The 19,292-nt window shown below is 47.0% G+C and overlaps 1 protein-coding gene across 1 annotated transcript; it reads right to left on the bottom strand.

Moving 5' to 3' along the window:
* Positions 1-12,391: 12,391 nt before the first annotated feature.
* On the bottom strand, positions 12,392-14,045 carry LOC144279461 (trypsin-like). Its single transcript, XM_077840977.1, has 3 exons — positions 13,916-14,045; positions 13,560-13,696; positions 12,392-12,541 (listed from the first exon to the last, which is right to left on the bottom strand). The coding sequence occupies exons 1-3, from the start codon at positions 14,043-14,045 to the stop codon at positions 12,392-12,394; spliced, it is 417 nt and encodes a 138-aa protein (XP_077697103.1).
* Between the last annotated feature and the right edge of the window lie 5,247 nt (positions 14,046-19,292).

Raw genomic sequence — 19,292 nt, 5'->3', positions numbered from 1 at the left:
AGGAGGACTTGTAGTACCTTAGAGACTAACAGATTTATTTGAGCATAAGCTTTCGTGAGCTACAGCTCACTTCATCAGATGCATGTAGTGGAGAATCTCCTTTCCGCTGCATGCATCCGATGAAGTGAGCTGTAGCTCACGAAAGCTCATGCTCAAATAAATGTGTTAGTCTCTAAGGTGCCACAAGTACTTCTTTTCTTTTTGCAGATACAGACTAACAGGGCTGCTACTCTGAAACTAGCTATTAGCAAGTCTTCTCCCAGTCAGTCAAGTAATTTGCATTACCACAGACAGGAGCCAGTTCACCAGTTTTCAGATCCTTAACTGCTACTGATTCCAAGGCTAAACTCTGTCTTAAAGAGATACCATCCATTTTCACTAACAACTGTTGTCCTTCCCTTACCAACCTCTGCTTCCACACGGAATTAGATGTTAAGTTCACTGAGAGACTACAAGTCATATCCAAAGTGTCTAGAGGTGAGAGTAGACCTGCCATCTACCCAGTCTTCCCTCTGAACCTGAGACACAGACTGTTCACTCACAGAATCTACGGGCTTGGCTACACTTGCACTTTGTACCACAATAAAGCCGCCCAGAGCGCTTTACCTTACTCCCCGTCCACATTGGCAAGGCACGTAGAGCGCTCGGATTCCATGGCTGGAGCGCTCCTGGTACTCCACCTCGGCGAGAGGGATAATGGCTGTTGCGTATTGGCTGAGAAACCGCAGAGTCAGTGTGAAAGAGAAGTTACTGCGCTGTGATTGACCTCCATAAACGTCCCATAATCCCCTTAAGCCAAGTGGTCACTCTTCCCTTTGTGGTGAAACCACTATAGAAGTGCATTTCAAAGCTCTGTTTCAGACAGTGGCTGCTTATCTGATCAGACAAACATTTACTGTTTGCTTTGAGTGAGTGAGTGAGAAGCAGGGACGGGGGCTGAACTTACAAGACAGCGTGCTGACACACTCTCAGCACCCCAAAACCCACTCTCTCCCCCCCCCACACATTCACACAACACACTCCACCCCACCCCCCTCATTTGAAAAGCACATTGCAGCCACTTTAGCGGCCCATAATGCACCGCTCTCAATGCCACTGCAAGTGCTGCAAATGTGGTCATGCCAGTGTGCTTGAAACTGTTAGTGTGGACAGTCTGCAGCACTTTCCCTACTGCGCTCTACGAAGGCTGGTTTAACCCAAAGCATTCTACAGCTGCAAGTGTAGCCCCAGCCTACATGGAGGTATTCCTCTCTCAACAACCTTGTCTCCCCAACAACCTGGCCAAACACAGCCACTTCATCATAGGGCTGTTTAAATTCCTTAACAGCTTTTACTCCATCTGAGACCTTTTCAAAGCTATCTTTCAAAAGGAAAGTCAGTGGATCCATTCACAACAGAAAATTTCTGGCTGTTAGGGACTGAAACTTCCTTGATTAAATCACTTTCACACCCTCCAATTGCAGTAAACTGCTTGCAAAGATTACCATGAGGATTCCTTTCCTTAGGGGCTTTTCTGTGCAACAATTTACCCTTCACAGAAATTCTGCCCTTAAACCTCTTCACCTAGGGCTTGCTCTAAAGGAACACTTTCCTGAGCAAAAACAGACTCTTTCTGGGTCTCACATACATCCAGCATCACCGCTGGCTCATCAAGCGGATTCCTACACAATCCCCTTTCAGGCAAATTTATAGACTTCCTAGATAAAAGGTTATAAACATTCTCCTTCCCTTTGCCACACACAAGTTCAGGAATCTTTTTCTTCTTGCTACAAGTTTCCACACCATCAGTAGGTGACACAATCAAATAACCTTTATGCTCTCCTTGTGCCCTGGCTAGGATATCACCCTGTTTAGACAGAGTTGCTACACCGATTCAGAGTAACAGCTGTGTTAGTCTGTATTCGCAAAAAGAAAAGGAGTACTTGTGGCACCTTAGAGACTAACCAATTTATTTGAGCATAAGCTTTCGTGAGCTACAGCTCACTTCATCGCTGTAGCTCACGAAAGCTTATGCTCAAATAAATTGGTTAGTCTCTAAGGTGCCACAAGTACTCCTTTTCTTTTTGCGAATACAGACAAACACGGCTGTTACTCTAAAAGGGGAAATAGGTTACCTTGCATAATGACTTAGCCACTCCCAGTCTCTATTCAAGCCTAAGTTAATTGTATCCAATTTGCAAATGAATTCCAATTCAACAGTTTCTCGCTGGAGTCTGGATTTGAAGTTTTTTTGTTGTAATATCGCAAATTTCATGTCTGTAATCGCGTGACCAGAGAGATTGAAGTGTTCTCCGACTGGTTTATGAATGTTATAATTCTTGACATCTGATTTGTGTCCATTTATTCTTTTACGTAGAGACTGTCCAGTTTGACCAATGTACATGGCAGAGGGGCATTGCTGGCACATGATGGCATAGATCACATTGGTGGATGTGCAGGTGAACGAGCCTCTGATAGTGTGGCTGATGTTATTAGGCCCTGTGATGGTGTCCCCTGAATAGATATGTGGGCATAGTTGGCAACGGGCTTTGTTGCAAGGATAGGTTCCTGGGTTAGTGGTTCTGTCGTGTGGTATGTGGTTGCTGGTGAGTATTTGCTTCAGGTTGGGGGGGTGTCTGTTATGGGTAAGGACAAAGTCACAAAGTTCAGCCACCAGGTTAGCCGTGACATTATCGGGGATAGTGTTCTTGACGGCTTGTAGTCCATCTTTGTGTGGAATGTTGGTGTAGAGGGCTTCTACACCACGGCTAACCTGGTGGCTGAACTTTGTGACTTTGTCCGTACTCATAACTATTTTACATTTGGGGACAATGTATACCTTCAGATCAGCGGCACTGCTATGGGTACCCGCATGGCCCCACAGTATGCCAACATTTTTATGGCTGACTTAGAACAACGCTTCCTCAGCTCTTGTCCCCTAACGCCCCTACTCTACTTGCGCTATATTGATGACATCTTCATCATCTGGACCCATGGAGAAGAAGCCCTTGAGGAATTCCACCATGATTTCAACAATTTCCATCCCACCATCAACCTCAGCCTGGTCCAGTCCACACAAGAGATCCACTTCCTGGACACTACAGTACTAATAAACGATGGTCACATAAACACCACCCTATACTGGAAATCTACTGACCGCTATTCCTACCTACATGCCTCCAGCTTTCACCCTGACCACACCACACGATCCATTGTCTACAGCCAAGCTCTGAGATACAACCGCATTTGCTCCAACCCCTCAGACAGAGACAAACACCTACAAGATCTCTGTCAAGCTTTCTTACAACTAAAATACCCACCTGCGGAAGTGAAGAAACAGATTGATAGAGCCAGAAGAGTTCCCAGAAGTTACCTACTACAGGACAGGCCTAACAAAGAAAATAACAGAACGCCACTAGCCGTCACCTTCAGCCCCCAACTAAAACCCCTCCAACGCATTATTAAAGATCTACAACCTATCCTCAAGGACGACCCAACACTCTCACAAATCTTGGGAGACAGGCCAGTCCTTGCCTACAGACAGCCCCCATCCTGAAGCAAATACTCAACAGCAACCACATACCACACAACAGAACCACTAACCCAGGAACCTATCCTTGCAACAAAGCCCGTTGCCAACTATGCCCACATATCTATTCAGGGGACACCATCACAGGGCCTAATAACATCAGCCACACTATCAGAGGCTCGTTCACCTGCACATCCACCAATGTGATCTATGCCATCATGTGCCAGCAATGCCCCTCTGCCATGTACATTGGTCAAACTGGACAGTCTCTACGTAAAAGAATAAATGGACACAAATTAGATGTCAAGAATTATAACATTCATAAACCAGTCGGAGAACACTTCAATCTCTCTGGTCACGCGATTACAGACATGAAAGTTGCTATATTACAACAAAAAAACTTCAAATCCAGACTCCAGCGAGAAACTGTTGAATTGGAATTCATTTGCAAATTGGATACAATTAACTTAGGCTTGAATAGAGACTGGGAGTGGCTAAGTCATTATGCAAGGTAACCTATTTCCCCTTGTTTTTTCCTACCCCTCCCCCCAGACGTTCTTGTTAAACCCTGGATTTGTGCTGGAAATGGCCCAACTTGATTATCATACACATTGTAAGGAGAGTGATCACTTTAGATAAGCTATTACCAGCAGGAGAGTGGGGTGGGGGGAGGTATTTTTTCATGCTTTGTGTGTATAAAAAGATCTTCTATACTTTCCACAGTATGTATCCGATGAAGTGAGCTGTAGCTCACGAAAGCTTATGCTCAAATAAATTGGTTAGTCTCTAAGGTGCCACAAGTACTCCTTTTCTAGTTGCTACACCCTTTCCCAGCCACACACTAGCAACAGGCAAAATACAAGGACCAGCATTGTCTGGTCTCTGGGATTTTGCATAGACACTAACTGGATGCAACCTAGTTACAGTGTCATTCTTCCTTAAAGTCTGCTGCAGTTTCCACGGTATGCATCTGATGAAGTGAGCTGTAGCTCACGAAAGCTCATGCTCAAATAAATTGGTTAGTCTCTAAGGTGCCACAAGTACTCCTTTTCTTTTTGCGAATACAGACTAACACGGCTGTTACTCTGAAATTCTTCCTAGCGCAGACAAACTTAGGACCATTCCCTTCCTGGGCTTTAGTTGAATTCAGAACCAACTCTGAGACAACTGCACTATTCTCAACCATCACAGGCTGAAAGACACCTTCTGTCTGCTCCACAGACAAAGAAGAGCCAGAGACACATTCTCCTTTACCAGACACACAGCTTGGGATCTCATTTCCCTGGTCCCAGCCCTGTGTGACAACAGACAACTGCTTGGAGACTGGAGAAGCTCCCTCCATAGGCAAGTCAATACCCCTAACAGACACAGGCACATTTCTTTCACTGTTACAATTCTCCACCCAGGTAACCGGTAAGCAACAGGGACACTCATCTTCCACTGTCCTTGCCTTCCCCAACTGCTGACTAGACAAAGCCATCAGCTCACAAGGCTGCCTAGGCTCATCCAGACTTTCCTTACCAGGCACATTGCCACTCCCCACAGATAAACTGCTGCTCTTCTCACTACCCTGAGCTACTTCCAGCAAATCACAGTTACCCTTTCCAGATTCACTTTTACAAACTGTACTAGCCAACAATCCAACACCCATCAAAAATCTACCCTTTCCTTTCTCAGTTAGGGCTTTAACCTGACCATCCACTTTAATCTGCTCCTGAGAAACACTGTCCTGACCAATGAGTTCTTTCTGTGCTTGATCTAATTCCAGATTCACTTTGGAGACATTAGACAGACATTCAGAAACTTCATTCACAGACAAACTGATCTTTTCCTCAGACAAACATTTGGAGAAACCCTCCCAAGGCAAATCATTGCCCATAATAGACACAGGTTTAAGATCATTCCTTTCCTGTGATTGGCTACCTGGACTGAACAAAGCTTTAATATTTTCCCCAATCAAAAGATCCTTAGGCAATAACTTCCTTACACCAGCTATAACTTCATGCTTAGTACCATTGCATTCAAGGTGGATTCTGGCTAAAGGCACATTTACAGTAAACTCACAGAGGACAACAACATTCACACTCTGATTTGGTAAGTAATCTTCCTCTTTGACTAGATCTGCTTTAACAATAATGACGTTAGAAGCCATAATTTGCCCTAAATAGATTTTACCATTAACTTTTACACTCTCTATGAAGTTTCCACTACCACTTCCATACAGAGCATTGGCACAATTTATGGGGACACCCTCTACTGAACTTACAGTAACAGCATTTACATAAAAGGTGGCAGTGTTGGGGTACATTTGGTTACACCCAGACAACTGCTCAGAGTTATACAACATACCAACATTGTTCTATACTGGACTTTCAAGAGGATACAATTTCTGCTGTTCTTCCCTTGCTTTTTTGACTTGGAGTTGAAGTCTTTCCTCTTTTGCCTTAGCTTCTAGTTCCTGCAATCTATTTTCTGCCAGTCTTTGTTCATGGTCAAGTTGCAGTTTACTTGCTGTCTTTTGCATTCCAATTGCTTCTGCAGCTTCTGTAGCATCAGGTGAGAGCTGTGCTCCTGCCTTCTGATCACTGGCCATTAACAGATTTCTGAGTTCTTGATTTGTAGCTTTCTTTCTAAAGCTTATCCCCTTTTCTGAACACAGATCCTCCAGGGCATTTTTGCCAACGCCCTTATATGCTCTTTGCTCACCCATTGCAACTGCTCTTTAACCAACCAAACTCTCAATACCAAAATTCAAATTTGGATAGCGTGGGGTTCTGACCCAAAGCTTAATTGACCTGGTTCTGTGGATCCTCTCGACTACGCCACTGTAACGATGCTGGTTCTGATGGGACCCAACTGAGAGTGCCAATTCAGGACAAATTGCTTTAAGCAGGGCAGTTACAGCCCAAGGCTGGGGTTTTTCCACCTCTAAGGCAAATCAAATCAGCCAAACAGAGCAGACTTTGGTCTCACCCCACTGGCTAACCACAAGTCACACAAGCAATTCCCTTCGACACTCCAGTTTCCCAGTATCATAACCAGTGCCACTCGTTACGGGGACAAATGGTGATGAAAACCAATACCCCAGTAAAAGAAAAAAGGTTCTCTTGATCCCAAAAGACCAAGCCCCAGACCCAGGTCAATATACAAATCAGATCTTACCCACAAATCACGCTGTTGCCAATCCTTTAGAATCTAAAATCTAAAGGTTTATTCATAAAAGTAAAAAGATATAGATGAGAGCAAGAATTGGTTAAATGGAATCAATTACATACAGTAATGGCAAAGTTCTTGGTTCAGGCTTGCACCAGTGATGGAATAAACAGCAGGTTCAAATCAAGTCTCTGGAGTGCATCCACAGCTGGGATGGGTCATCAGTCCTTTGTTTAGAGGTTCCGTTTGTAGCAAAGTCCCTCCAGAGGTAAGAAGCAGGATTGAAGACCAGATGGAGATAAGGCATCAGCCTTTTATCGTCTTTTCCAGGTGTAAGAACACCTCTTTGTTCTTACTGTGGAAAATTACAGCAAAATGGAGTTTGGAGTCACATGGGCAAGTCCCTGCATACTTTGCTGAATCACAAGGCCTATCTGCCTTCTCTCAATGGGTCAGTTGTATAGCTGATGGTCCTTAATGGGCCATCCAGCAGGCTAGGCAGAGCTGACACCAACTTGTCTGGGGTGTCACCCAGAAGCATACCATAAGTTTGAAATACAGACAGTATAGAGCCAATATTCATAACTTTAACTACCAAAATGATTCAAACATATAGACAGCATAATCATAACCAGCAAACCAAAACCTTGTCTTAGACACCTTATTTGTCCCCCTTTATACAAGATTTGGTGCCACTACAGGACCTTAGTTGCAACAATGATCTATACGGTCCCAGATTATGTCAATAATGTCACACTAGTTACTAACCCTGGTCCCTAAGTGTCTGCTAATAACCCGAGTCCCTGGGCCTTGGTTACCGTGGCCTGTGGCCCTGCCGAATCCTGGGGCTGACACTTGAGTACTAAACTGGGGCCAATTGCTGTCTAGGGGAGGCTCACCATGCTCTCACCTGGGTGTGAGGGGCAGAGGTGCTGGATCTGTGGGTGCCTCACTGGGTCTGCCAGCTTCTGAGCGTGCCCTCCTGCTGCCCTAGCTCCATGGGCCCCATCAGCATCGCTGGGGAGTGGGGGTAGTAGGGTTAGCCTGTAGAGCCTGTTGCTGTTGCATGTGAGGTCTGCGGATGCTTGAGGGGTGAAGAGCTGCATCATGCTCTCTGGGTATTTCCTCACTCCTGTGCTTCCCCCACAATAGCTGGCTGCTCCCAGCCAGGTTGCCTCATTCCCATCTCCCTCTCACCCAGCAGTGGGAAGAACCCAGCCCCGCTGGGATTCTCAGGCCGGTTGTGAACCTGTCTCCTCCCCCAAATGCAGTGAGCACTGGGTCTGACTCTGAGGCCAGTGCATGAGAGCGCAGAGGGAAGTAACCTCTTGGCTGTTTCACCCCAGGATGAGGGCATGTGGCAGCTGGCTGGTTTCTCAGGGTTACTGAGGAGGAGCCAGAGGGGGGACTGCACCAAGGCCAGTCAGCTCTGTGTTCTTGGGGAACCAGAGCGCAGTATCCAGCCTGTCTGACTCATGAAGGACACCCCCTCCCCAGCCTCTGCTTGAACCAAAACTGATCAGAGAGAAGACTTGCAGAGGGCAGTGAAGGGAGGTGGGAGACACACCTAGACTCCTCCTGACAAGGGTGATAGGATTAAGGCAACTCCCCTAGCCTCATCTGCATCAAAGATGGGACAGGGAGGCATCTCCATTAGCATACAGAATGGAGAACAGAGATTCCAAGCCAAGAACTGCACTGAACTCTGGGACCAGAAAAGCAGGGAAGCACTGCATCATGGGGATCTCTGCTTCAGATGTTAATGAACCTACCCCTGCTCAGCAGTTATCAGACCAATTCTAGTAATGAATCCTTGATTGATATCCAAAATACTGAAGCTGCCTAATTGCATTGTGAGCTCCCTGGAAGGAACACCACCCATAGCCAAGAGTGACCAGCTCCTATTGTCTAGCCTAAAGAAAACCCTTGAGTCATCAGTTTACCCATAAACAAATCTAGTGTTCTCCCTTGAACCGTTGTTGTTTCCCTACAAAAAACCCTATCCACGCTCAAGTAAGTGTTCTGATGCATGGACCCAAACTCTGTATCAGTTCCACTGGGATTTCATCTTCTCCTGACTGATGGTACTCGGGCCTCTGCCTGTCTCCAGCACTCAGGACCCTGAGCTACCACCATCACCTGGGAACCCTGACCAGTTCAAGCTTCCTGGAGTGGTGAGATCCCTCTCTTTCTCTCTCTCTGTTTTCTTTTCTACCTCAGGTATAACTTTCTAACCCTGACTTGTTTGATCAGGTATAGATTTCTATATATGACTTTTGTAACCTTTAATAATGTAACTGTTCTGTTTGTTTAGGCTCTCCTTCTTTAGTTATCACTATTAATCAGTAAATAACTTTTATTGTTAAGCTGGTTGCGTCTCTCTCTCTCTCTCTGAACTTTAATCTTTTGTGTTTTTTAGCTTCCCCATTTACTCTCCTGCAATGCTTCTCTTACCTAAGCTAAAGATCCCTGTAGAGCCCAAAAATACCGTGGGGTTTGCTCATCAAGTGGGTTACTACCAGTACTATTGTAACGTGAAAGTTGGGATAGGGACGTACTGAACCTGTGACATATGAGGGTGGCAGCTTGGAAGTGCTGCTCAACCCAGCCCATTGAGTCCAGGGACATATAAGGGGTCAGCTTGAAAGTGCTGATTGACCTATTGCACTCAGACTTGGGGTGTCCGTGTGAGTGTAGGAACCCAGCCCTAGGTCCTGCAGAATAGCTCCATTGGGGGGGACTTGTAGAAGGGAGTAGAGCTCCATACGCAAACACAGGTGACACAAGCAGTACATTAATAGAATTACAGAACACCCTCCACCCCAGAAGAGTAACCCTAGTAAATAAGCATACCGCAAAGTAACAGGCAAATCTGGAAACAGTCTCCCTCTTACCCAGCAGTGGGAAGAACCCAGCCCTGCTGGGATTCTCAGGCTGGTTGTGAACCTGTCCCCTCCCCCAAAATGTAGTGAGCACTGAGTCTGACTCTGAGGTCAGTGCATGAGAGTGCAGAGGGAAGTAACCCCTCAGGATGAGGGCATGTGGCAGCTGGCTGGTTTCTCAGGGTTACCGAGGAGGTGCCACAGGGGGGACTGCACCAAGGTAACCATCTGCTGAGAGCTTCTCCATGGAATAAACCCAACCTGCCCAGCCTCTCTGATGCCAGCCAATCTTCCTGGCCCTCAGCCTGCTCCACAGCCCAGCTACTGTCTTTGACCCCCCCAGGGGATGGAGGGGGGCAGAGGATTGCGGGGAAGCTGCAGTGGAGACAGGCTAAGAGGCAGAGAGCCTGGTGTGTGATTGGAGCAGGATGTGGATGAGATGTGAGCGGGGAGAGGGGGAGGTTTCTGTCTTGTTGCAGAGGAAGAAGGTGAAATTCCCATAGGGGGGAGGATCTATGGACTGATGCTGTGGGCATCGCCCCCCAGCATAACTAACGTGCTCAGGTTCAGATGCACCTGTGCAGCCACTCTGGCTCCCCTAGACTTGTTGGGCCATACTCCATGTGGACATGGGGCAAATTCAGACTGGGAACCGCGATGCCCATGTGTTCATAGGACACCTTGCATAGCTGCAGAGCCATTTATTTTCAGGTGCTTTGCACTAGGGCCAAGAAGACCTAGCCTGGGGACAAGGCCCTGCTGTGCCAGCCCCTGCTGTATGATAACAAGGTAGTCCCTGCCCTGAGAGCTCACAGTCTGCATGTGAATACTCATGGAGCACTCAGCCAGGAGCTGTAGCTGGGGGAAGGCCACCTTTCACAGCTGCTGCGGTTCTGTGGCATGGGACTTCACACCTCCACCGGGGGTCTCCACTCCTCCACACACCTCCCCTCTTGAATGCACCTGTCCCCAGTGTGACGTTGCACTCTATATGATTTTATGAAAATATGCTGATGAATGTGACTATAATGTAACTAAAATATGCTTCATGCAAAAGGTCTCTTGCAAGATATCATTACAAAGCTTATAATCTACTGAGTGTGGTCATCGTATTTGTATAAATGGATCACTCTTGTATCTGAAACTAGAAATATGAAATATAACTCTGAGGGCCTATTGTAATTACGCAAAATGTGGGCCATTCATGGTGGTTTGGAATCTTGATGGCTCCCAGCAGCCAGGACAATTGACTGTGGATGGCTCTGTTTGCAGGCAGTCCTTCCTGTGAGTCAGACTGGGAGGGATGAAGGCTTGGGGTCTTACAGTGACATGTGACCATGACACCTGAATTGGAATCCATCGTTAACCTGGTGCTTTTCCATTGAGAAGGAGGCATGGGAACCCAGAGGGACAAAGGATTTCCGCCTTGTGCAAAAGATATATAAGTGGGTGGAACAGACCAAAGGGGAGCCATCATGAGGAATCCCCTAGCTCCCACCTGGGCTGGAACAAGGGCTGTACCAGGGGAAAGGATTGTGCCCAGACTAGGAAGGTGTCCAGTCTGTGAAAGAAACTTATTGACATATCTCTACGGGTGAGATTTTATCTGTATTCAGTTTTATTACTGTACTAGACTTCGACTTGTGTGTTTTATTTTATTTTGCTTGGTAATTCACTTTGTTCTGTCTGTTACTACTTGGAACCACTTAAATCCTACTTTCTGTAGTTAATAAAATCACTTTTTACTTATTAATTAACCCAGAGTTAATTAAGGGGGCATACAGCTGTGCATCTCTCTCTGTCAGTGTTATAGAGAGTGTATAAGCTTTATACAGGGTAAAATGGATTTATTTAGGGTTTGGACCCCATTGGGAGTTGGGCATCTGAGTGTTAAAGACAGGCACACTTCTGTGAGCTGCTTTCAGTTAAGCCTGCAGCTGTTAGGAGACGTGGTTCAGACCCGGGTCGGGTTTGCAGCAGGCTAGCGGGTCTGGCTCAAACCAGGCAGCGCACTGAAGTCCTAAGCTGACAGAGCAGGAAAGCAGGAGCAGAAGTAGTCTCGGCACGTCAATTGGCAGCCTCCAAGGGGGTTTCTGTGATCCAACCCATCACACCCGGTTGCCATCTGTGGTGACTGATATTTGTCAAATGCTTTTACAACACTTGCCCTGCAAGGAAGAGCTGGTGACTCCTCGAGGAAACGGGACAGAACCCAGGAGTCCTGTCAAAACCCAGGCAAAAATCTTACTGAAGTGGATGAGATTCTCAGTGACTTCCACACTAGGGACATGCTATAGATTGCCAGCCTCCTAGGCTGTTCCCCATGAGTCCCAGCCCCTCACCCCATACAATGCAGCAGGGGCATCTGCTGGCACTACAGCTATCTGCAGCCAATTCGTAGCTCAGACTTCCTGGGTGCCCTTGGGCAAGTCACTGAATCTCTCTGCAGCTCAATTCCCCAGCTATAGAATGGGGACCTGGCTTTGTCAGTTTCATCTGGAAGCTCTTTTGGGCTGGGTGTGTCACTCGCTGTGTGTCTGTGCAGCACCAAGCCCAGCAGCGGCCTCCTGAGCTTGCTGTCATAATATTCATCTAATTATAACTATATCAGTATGGGATTCAAGCGCTGATCTGGGATAAAAATGACAAGTATTCAGCAGGATGTAGGAACTGAGTTTTATTGATGAGTTGGGATTTCAGACCCGCATTTGATGCGTCTCTCCTAAGCTTCTTGTGTCTTCCTTACTGGGTTTCTTGGCATCACGGCAGGCCCCCTATTTTACTGAGAAGGTTTCAATCACTTTTATCCAGGCAGCAGGCAAAGCGGGACAGGGGAGGTCTGAACATGTCAGTTGTTGGCAATGACCTCCTCAATCCAGGACACGTAGTTACACACTGTGGTATAGACACCAGGGTAGTTCTTCTGGGCACACCCGTCGCCCCAGGACACCACCCCCGTCAGCTCTCCATTACAGACCACTGGCCCACCGGAGTCTCCCTGCAGGGAACAAAGAGTTGTGCAGGTCTCTTCATGGCATTAGAATCTGGCAAGAGAACTGTGCCCAAGCGAGTAGGAGTCACCGCCTAGGGCTGGATGTGGCTGTCAGCCCAGGTCCAGGTGATGTCAATAACAGTGGAAAGACCTGCCCATCCCAGGCCCCGCATCCTTCTCCCTCACACATGCCCTCGCTGGGACATCTCAGCACCAGCGAAGTGCTAGGGTGGGAAGTGCCAGACCACATCACAGGAACCTACAGAGTCAAAGCAGCTTAGGAGACTGAATCAACTTGCCTGAGGCACAGGGGCCAGTGCACAGCCCAGGGGCTGTGTACATTAGGGGGTTAGTTAGTCGGAGTTCTTTGGTGCCTAGGTCCTGGGCTGGAGCAGAATTTCAGGGCTTTGCCTAGAAACTGTAGGTCAGATATTGCTATTGGTGTGGATTATTGTCTAGCAAGTGATAGTGACCTCTCTCTGCAGAGCTGCAAGCTGGGGTAAGGTGTCCTCTTTGGAACAGACATAACCTCCTATGCATATTCATGCACATACACATTCCTGTGCGTGCACTAACAGCCCCTTCTGCAGGCACTACTAATACATATATGTATCCTAGCACCAGACACACCAACACACACCGCCTTCTGTAAACAGTAATGTGTACAAACCCCTTGACTTACACACCTATCTGCACAAACGCACATACTGCATATTCCTCTGCACACATGAACACCCTATGACTCACGTGCGCCCACACACACAGACACCTGGCTGCACTGAGAGGAAATATCCCGGCAACGTGCAAGTGCACCCCATAATGACGCCAATGACATCATGATCACCCAATCCTGACTTCCCCAGGACACATGCCTAGAGGTCATCATCCTTGTACGTGCAAATCCCAAGCATAGTGATTTCTTGCCATGTACTGAGGAAACAGCATTCGCTTTGAACCCCAGGGTAGCTGAATGAAAGGCAACCTCCTCACACACCCCAAACCTAACCAGCCGCTCCCTCCATACCTGGCAAGAGTCTTTGCCCCCCTCTAGGTAGCCAGCACAGAACATGTTTCTGGTGATGCGACCGGGGTAGGCGGCACGACAGGCAGAGTCAGAGAGGATGGGCACATTCAGACACTGTAGGGCATCCGGGTACTGAACTGGGGAGGAGAGAGAATGGGGATAAATGGGGATCTAATGGCACAGACTATTCAAAGGCAGAGAAGCACCCTTCAGATGGGGCCTGATTCCCCCATCACCCATGCCGGTGTAAATCAGGAGTAACCCCATTGGAGACGGTGTAAGTCAGGATTATTGCTGATGGCCCCCTCCCCTTTGCAGATGCTCCCTGAGCTGAAGTTGTCTCCACTGTATCTTACCCCCAGACGTGAGGAGATTCCCCCAGCCAGAGACTAGGCACTGCGTCCCTGGCACAGGGCAGCTGCTGGAGATGGGGATGGGCTGCACGTAGGCACTGAACCGGGCCGGTTGGGCTAGCTTCACCAGCATGATGTCATTATTCGTGGTGTATTGGTTGTACTTGGGGAATGGGAAGGCTTTGGCCACCTGGATATGTTGCTCAGTGCCCTCGTCTGCACTGGTGTCATGCTCCCCGAGATGAGCCACCAGGGTCCTGGGCCTGCAGGGAACAGCCACAGAGTATAGAAATGCAGGGCTGGGAGAGACCTCGAGAAGTCATCACACCTAGCCCCCCTGCACCAAGACAAGACCAAGTAACCCTAGACCAGCCCTGACACATGTCTGTTCCTCCTGTTCTTAAACCTTCCAGTGATGATGACTCCACACCATCCCTTGGAGCCTGTTTCAATGCCTAACTACTCCGAGAGTTAGAAGGTTTTCATAATATCTAAGATAAGTCTGCCTTGCTGCTGATTACACCCATTGCTTCTTGTCCTACCTTCAGTGGACAGGGAAAACAACTCATCACTGGCTTCTTTATAACACCCCTTTTCATATTTGAAGACTGTTATCAGGCTCCTCCCTTAGACTTCTTTTCTCAAACCTAAACATGCCCAGTTGTTTTACCCTGTCCTCAGAAGTCAGGTTTTCTAAATCTTTGATCATTTTTGTTGCTGTCCTCTGGACTCTCTCCAGCTTGTCCACATCTTTCCTAAAGTGTGGCACCCAGCGTTGGACCTATTACATTAGCTGAGGCCTCCCCAGGTCCAAGTCAAGTGGCCCATGACCTCCTTTGTCTGATATGCAACTCTCCTGCTAATACACCCTAGAATTATATTAGCCTTTTTTGCAACTGCATTACAGTGTTTCCCATGGTTCAGTTGCTTGGGAAATACAACCTAGGCCCCCATGTAACACCCACAAGGCCTGGGTCCCACCGAGATTCGCTTCATCCCTACAGGGGCCTGTGCCTTGTGCTAGGACAGGGATGAATTCTCCTGAACTGCTCGACTCACGTTTTGTAGCAATGAGCTGCCGAGATGATCCACCACTCATTGATGAGAGACCCCCCGCACCAGCGGTAGTTTGAGCCATACGTGAAATAGACCTGCCAGGGCTGGGAGTGGGGCGAGCATTCATATCCATTTATTATCTTATCATCATCCTCCAGCTGTGAGGCAGCTGAAAGGCAAACGGGATGATGGAAATTAGCCTGGGGGGGTTAGAACAGGGAGAAAGGAGAGGCCAGTGGGGAGAGCAGTTACCTGTGGCACTCAGCAGAAGAGCGAACAAGAAGATCTCCATGGTGCCAGGCTGAGTTGGACACAAGGAGCGGGTGGGTTTATACAAGCTGAACTGTTCACATGATCCAACAGCTGTCAGTGATTAGGGACTGAATTTAGAAACAAAACCACATCTGTCTCCCCAGGTAAATAACTGTCTGCTCCACCTGCTGCATTCCCTTGGGGAGGGGTTTACTGCAGAGGAGGGAACAGGGGCTAAAAATAGTTCAGGGCACAACCTGCTTCCTATGCCATTTGGGTGAAATTTGCCCAGTGCAACTCAACCTTCAGCATGGGCTGGAAGTGATAAATAGGCATTGGGCATGTGACAGAGGATGTGGAAAAAGCTAATGTACTCAATGCTTTTTTTGCCTCTGTCTTCACTAACAAGGTCAGCTCCCAGACTGCTGCGCTGGGCATCACAAAATGGGGAAGAGATGGCCAGCCTTCTGTGGAGATAGAGGTGGTTAGGGACTATTTAGAAAAGCTGGACGTGCACAAGTCCATGGGGCCGGATGAGTTGCATCCGAGAGTGCTGAAGGAATTGGCGGCTGTGATTGCAGAGCCATTGGCCATTATCTTTGAAAACTCGTGGCGAACGGGGGAAGTCCCGGATGACTGGACAAAGGCTAATGTAGTGCCAATCTTTAAAAAAGGGAAGAAGGAGGATCCTGGGAACTACAGGCCAGTCAGCCTCACCTCAGTCCCTGGAAAAATCATGGAGCAGGTCCTCAAAGAATCAATCCTGAAGCACTTGCATGAGAGGAAAGTGATCAGGAACAGCCAGCATGGATTCACCAAGGGAAGGTCATGCCTGACTAATCTAATCGCCTTTTATGATGAGATTACTGGTTCTGTGGATGAAGGGAAAGCAGTGGAAGTATTGTTTCTTGACTTTAGCAAACTTTTGACACGGTCTCCCACAGTATTCTTGTCAGCAAGTTAAGGAAGTATGGGCTGGATGAATGCACTATAAGGTGGGTAGAAAGCTGGCTAGATTGTCGGGCTCAACGGGTAGTGATCAATGGCTCCATGTCTAGTTGGCAGCCGGTGTCAAGTGGAGTGCCCCAGGGGTCGGTCCTGGGGCCGGTTTTGTTCAATATCTTCATAAATGATCTGGAGGATGGTGTAGATTGCACTCTCAGCAAATTTGCGGATGATACTAAACTAGCAGGAGTGGTAGATACGCTGGAGGGGAGGGATAGGATACAGAAGGACCTAGACAAATTGGAGGATTGGGCCAAAAGAAATCTGATGAGGTTCAATAAGGATAAGTGCAGGGTCCTGCACTTAGGATGGAAGAATCCAATGCACCGCTACAGACTAGGGGCCGAATGGCTAGGCAGCAGTTCTGCGAAAAAGGACCTAGGGGTGACAGTGGATGAGAAGCTGGATATGAGTCAGCAGTGTGCCCTTGTTGCCAAGAAGACCAATGGTATTTTGGGATGTATAAGTAGGGGTATAGCGAGCAGATCGAGGGACGTGATCGTTCCCCTCTATTCGACATTGGTGAGGCCTCATCTGGAGTACTGTGTCCAGTTTTGGGCCCCACACTACAAGAAGGATGTGGATAAATTGGAGAGAGTCCAGCGAAGGGCAACAAAAATGATTAGGGGTCTAGAACACATGACTTATGAGGAGAGGCTGAGGGAGCTGGGATGTTTAGTCTGCAGAAGAGAAGAATGAGGGGGGATTTGATAGCTGCTTTCAACTACCTGAAAGGGGGTTCCAAAGAGGATGGCTCTAGACTGTTCTCAATGGTAGCAGATGACAGAACGAGGAGTAATGGTCTCAAGTTGCAGTGGGGGAGGTTTAGATTGGATATTAGGAAAAACTTTTTCACTATGAGGGTGGTGAAACACTGGAATGCGTTACCTAGGGAGGTGGTAGAATCTCCTTCCTTAGAGGTTTTTAACGTCAGGCTTGACAAAGCCCTGGCTGGGATGATTTAACTGGGAATTGGTCCTGCTTCGAGCAGGGGGTTGGACTAGATGAGCTTCTGGGGTCCCTTCCAACCCTGATATTCTATGATTCTATGATTCTATGTCAAATCCACCAGCCCAAGGCTCGGCAGCCCACATAAGGCCTCCAAATAGTGGGCTTCCATGGGAATGAATGCTGAGGAAATGCAGGGCTTTTTTATTAATGTGCTGGACTGGGACTCAGGGCTCCTGGGTAAAGCTGGTCAGAAATTTTCCAATTCAACTTCTGTTGTTGTTGGAAAATGTTGATTGATCAAAACAGTAACTGTTTGTGAAACAATGTCGGGTTTGATGGAATACTCACTGTGACGGGTTCAGTCACAGAGACTCCCTTGGGACTGTCACCTGATGTGCTGAAACTACCTCTGAGCCCATCTTCCCTGCCAGCTTGGGACTCCAGAACCCTGCCTTGTTGAGCCAGACTTAGTAGCCTGCTGCAACATAGACCCAGGGTCTGAACCAAGCCTGCAAAGCTGCAGGCTCAACTGAAAACAGCTCAGCAAGTGCTCCTGTCTCCAGCACCCAGACACCCAGGTCGCAATGGGATCCAAACCCCAAATAAATCTGTTTTACTCTATATAAAACTTATACAGGGTAAACGCATACATTGTCTGCCCTCTATGACACTGATAGAGAGAGATGCACAGCTGTTTGCTCCCCCAGGTATTAATTACTTATTCTGGGTTAATTAATAAACAAAAGTGATTTTATTAAGTATAAAAAGTAGGATTTAAGTGGTTTCAAGTAATAACAGACAGAACAAAGTAAGTTACCAAGCAAAATAAAACAAAACCCACAAGTCTAAGCCTAATACGTTAAGAAAATGAATACAGGTAAATCTCATCCTCAGAGATGTTCCAATAAGCTTCTTTCACAAACTAGACTCCTTCCTAGTCTGAGCCCAATCCTTTCTCCTGGTACAGTCCTTGTTAGTTCCAGCTCAGGGGGTAACTAGGGGATTTCTCATGACTGGCAGACCCCTTTGTTCTGTTCCACCCCCTTTTATAGCTTTGGCACAAGGCGGGAATCTTTTGTCTCTCTGGGTCCCCACCCCTCCTTCTAAATGGAAAAGCACCAGGTTTCAGATGGATTCCAGTACCAGGTAACATGCTTACATGACCTGTGAGATCCCTAGTCTCCTTGGTTCCCCGGGCTGATAGGCATGTACTCCTGAAGGTTTGTAAGTAAACAGAGCCATTTACAGGTCATTGATTCTGAAGCACCCTTTACGGCTCCCACTTAACATGTTTACATCAGTAATATATCAGTTTCTCTCTTATTCTCCTAACTCCAGACATAGAAATAATACATGCAAACAAATAGGATGAACACACTCAGCAGGACAGTGGGGTGGGAGGAGGTATTGTTTTATGATCTCTGTGTGTATATAAAGTCTGCTGCAGTTTCCACGGTATGCATCCGATGAAGTGAGCTGTAGCTCACGAAAGCTCATGCTCAGATAAATTGGTTAGTCTCTAAGGTGCCACAAGTACTCCTTTTCTTTTTGCGAATACAGACTAACACGGCTGTTACTCTGAAACTCAGTAGATGATAAGCTTTGTAATGATACCTTACAAGAGACCTTTGCATAAAGTATGTTCCAGTTACATCATATTCACACTTATAAACATATTTTTATAAAGCATAAGGAGTGCAATGTCACACTCAACTTGAAACATTTTTGGTTAAAACAATTTCAGAACTGTAGATCCAGTAAGTTTCAGCTTTTTGAGTCAAACTAACTTTTTGTTTTAAAGTGTTGGTACATTTGCACTAAAAAAGAGAAATGAAAATAAGGTAAATTGAAACACAATGTTCTGAATTTACTAAAACAAAATCTTTGACCTGAACCAAAAATTATTTCTGATTTTTGGTTCACAAAAATGTTTAAGATTTTGACTGTTCATCCCAGTTTGAGATCAGAGAGAAAATATGAATGTGGAAACTTCTCCTGAGCTGGGTGGGAATCAGTTTTCTGCCCAGCCCCACTCCAGAGTTTGATCCTGGTTCTGCCACAGACTCAATGAATCATAGAATCATAGAATCATAGAATATCAGGGTTGGAAGGGACC

Source organism: Eretmochelys imbricata, chromosome 24, assembly GCF_965152235.1.
Source record: "Eretmochelys imbricata isolate rEreImb1 chromosome 24, rEreImb1.hap1, whole genome shotgun sequence".
NCBI lineage: Eukaryota > Metazoa > Chordata > Testudines > Cheloniidae > Eretmochelys > Eretmochelys imbricata.
The sequence above is the reverse complement of the archived record's forward strand: the minus strand, read 5'-3'. Positions and strand labels throughout refer to the sequence as shown.

Excerpts from the sequence above, each read along its gene's own strand:
- LOC144279461 (XM_077840977.1), bottom strand. The coding sequence starts at position 14,045 with ATGCTGGTGAAGCTAGCCCAACCGGCCCGGTTCAGTGCCTACGTGCAG. Across the intron at positions 13,697-13,915 it reads GAATCTCCTCACGTCTGGGG|TTCAGTACCCGGATGCCCTA; the intron begins GTAAGATACAGT and ends TCTCCTCCCCAG. Across the intron at positions 12,542-13,559 it reads GGGGCAAAGACTCTTGCCAG|GGAGACTCCGGTGGGCCAGT; the intron begins GTATGGAGGGAG and ends TGTTCCCTGCAG.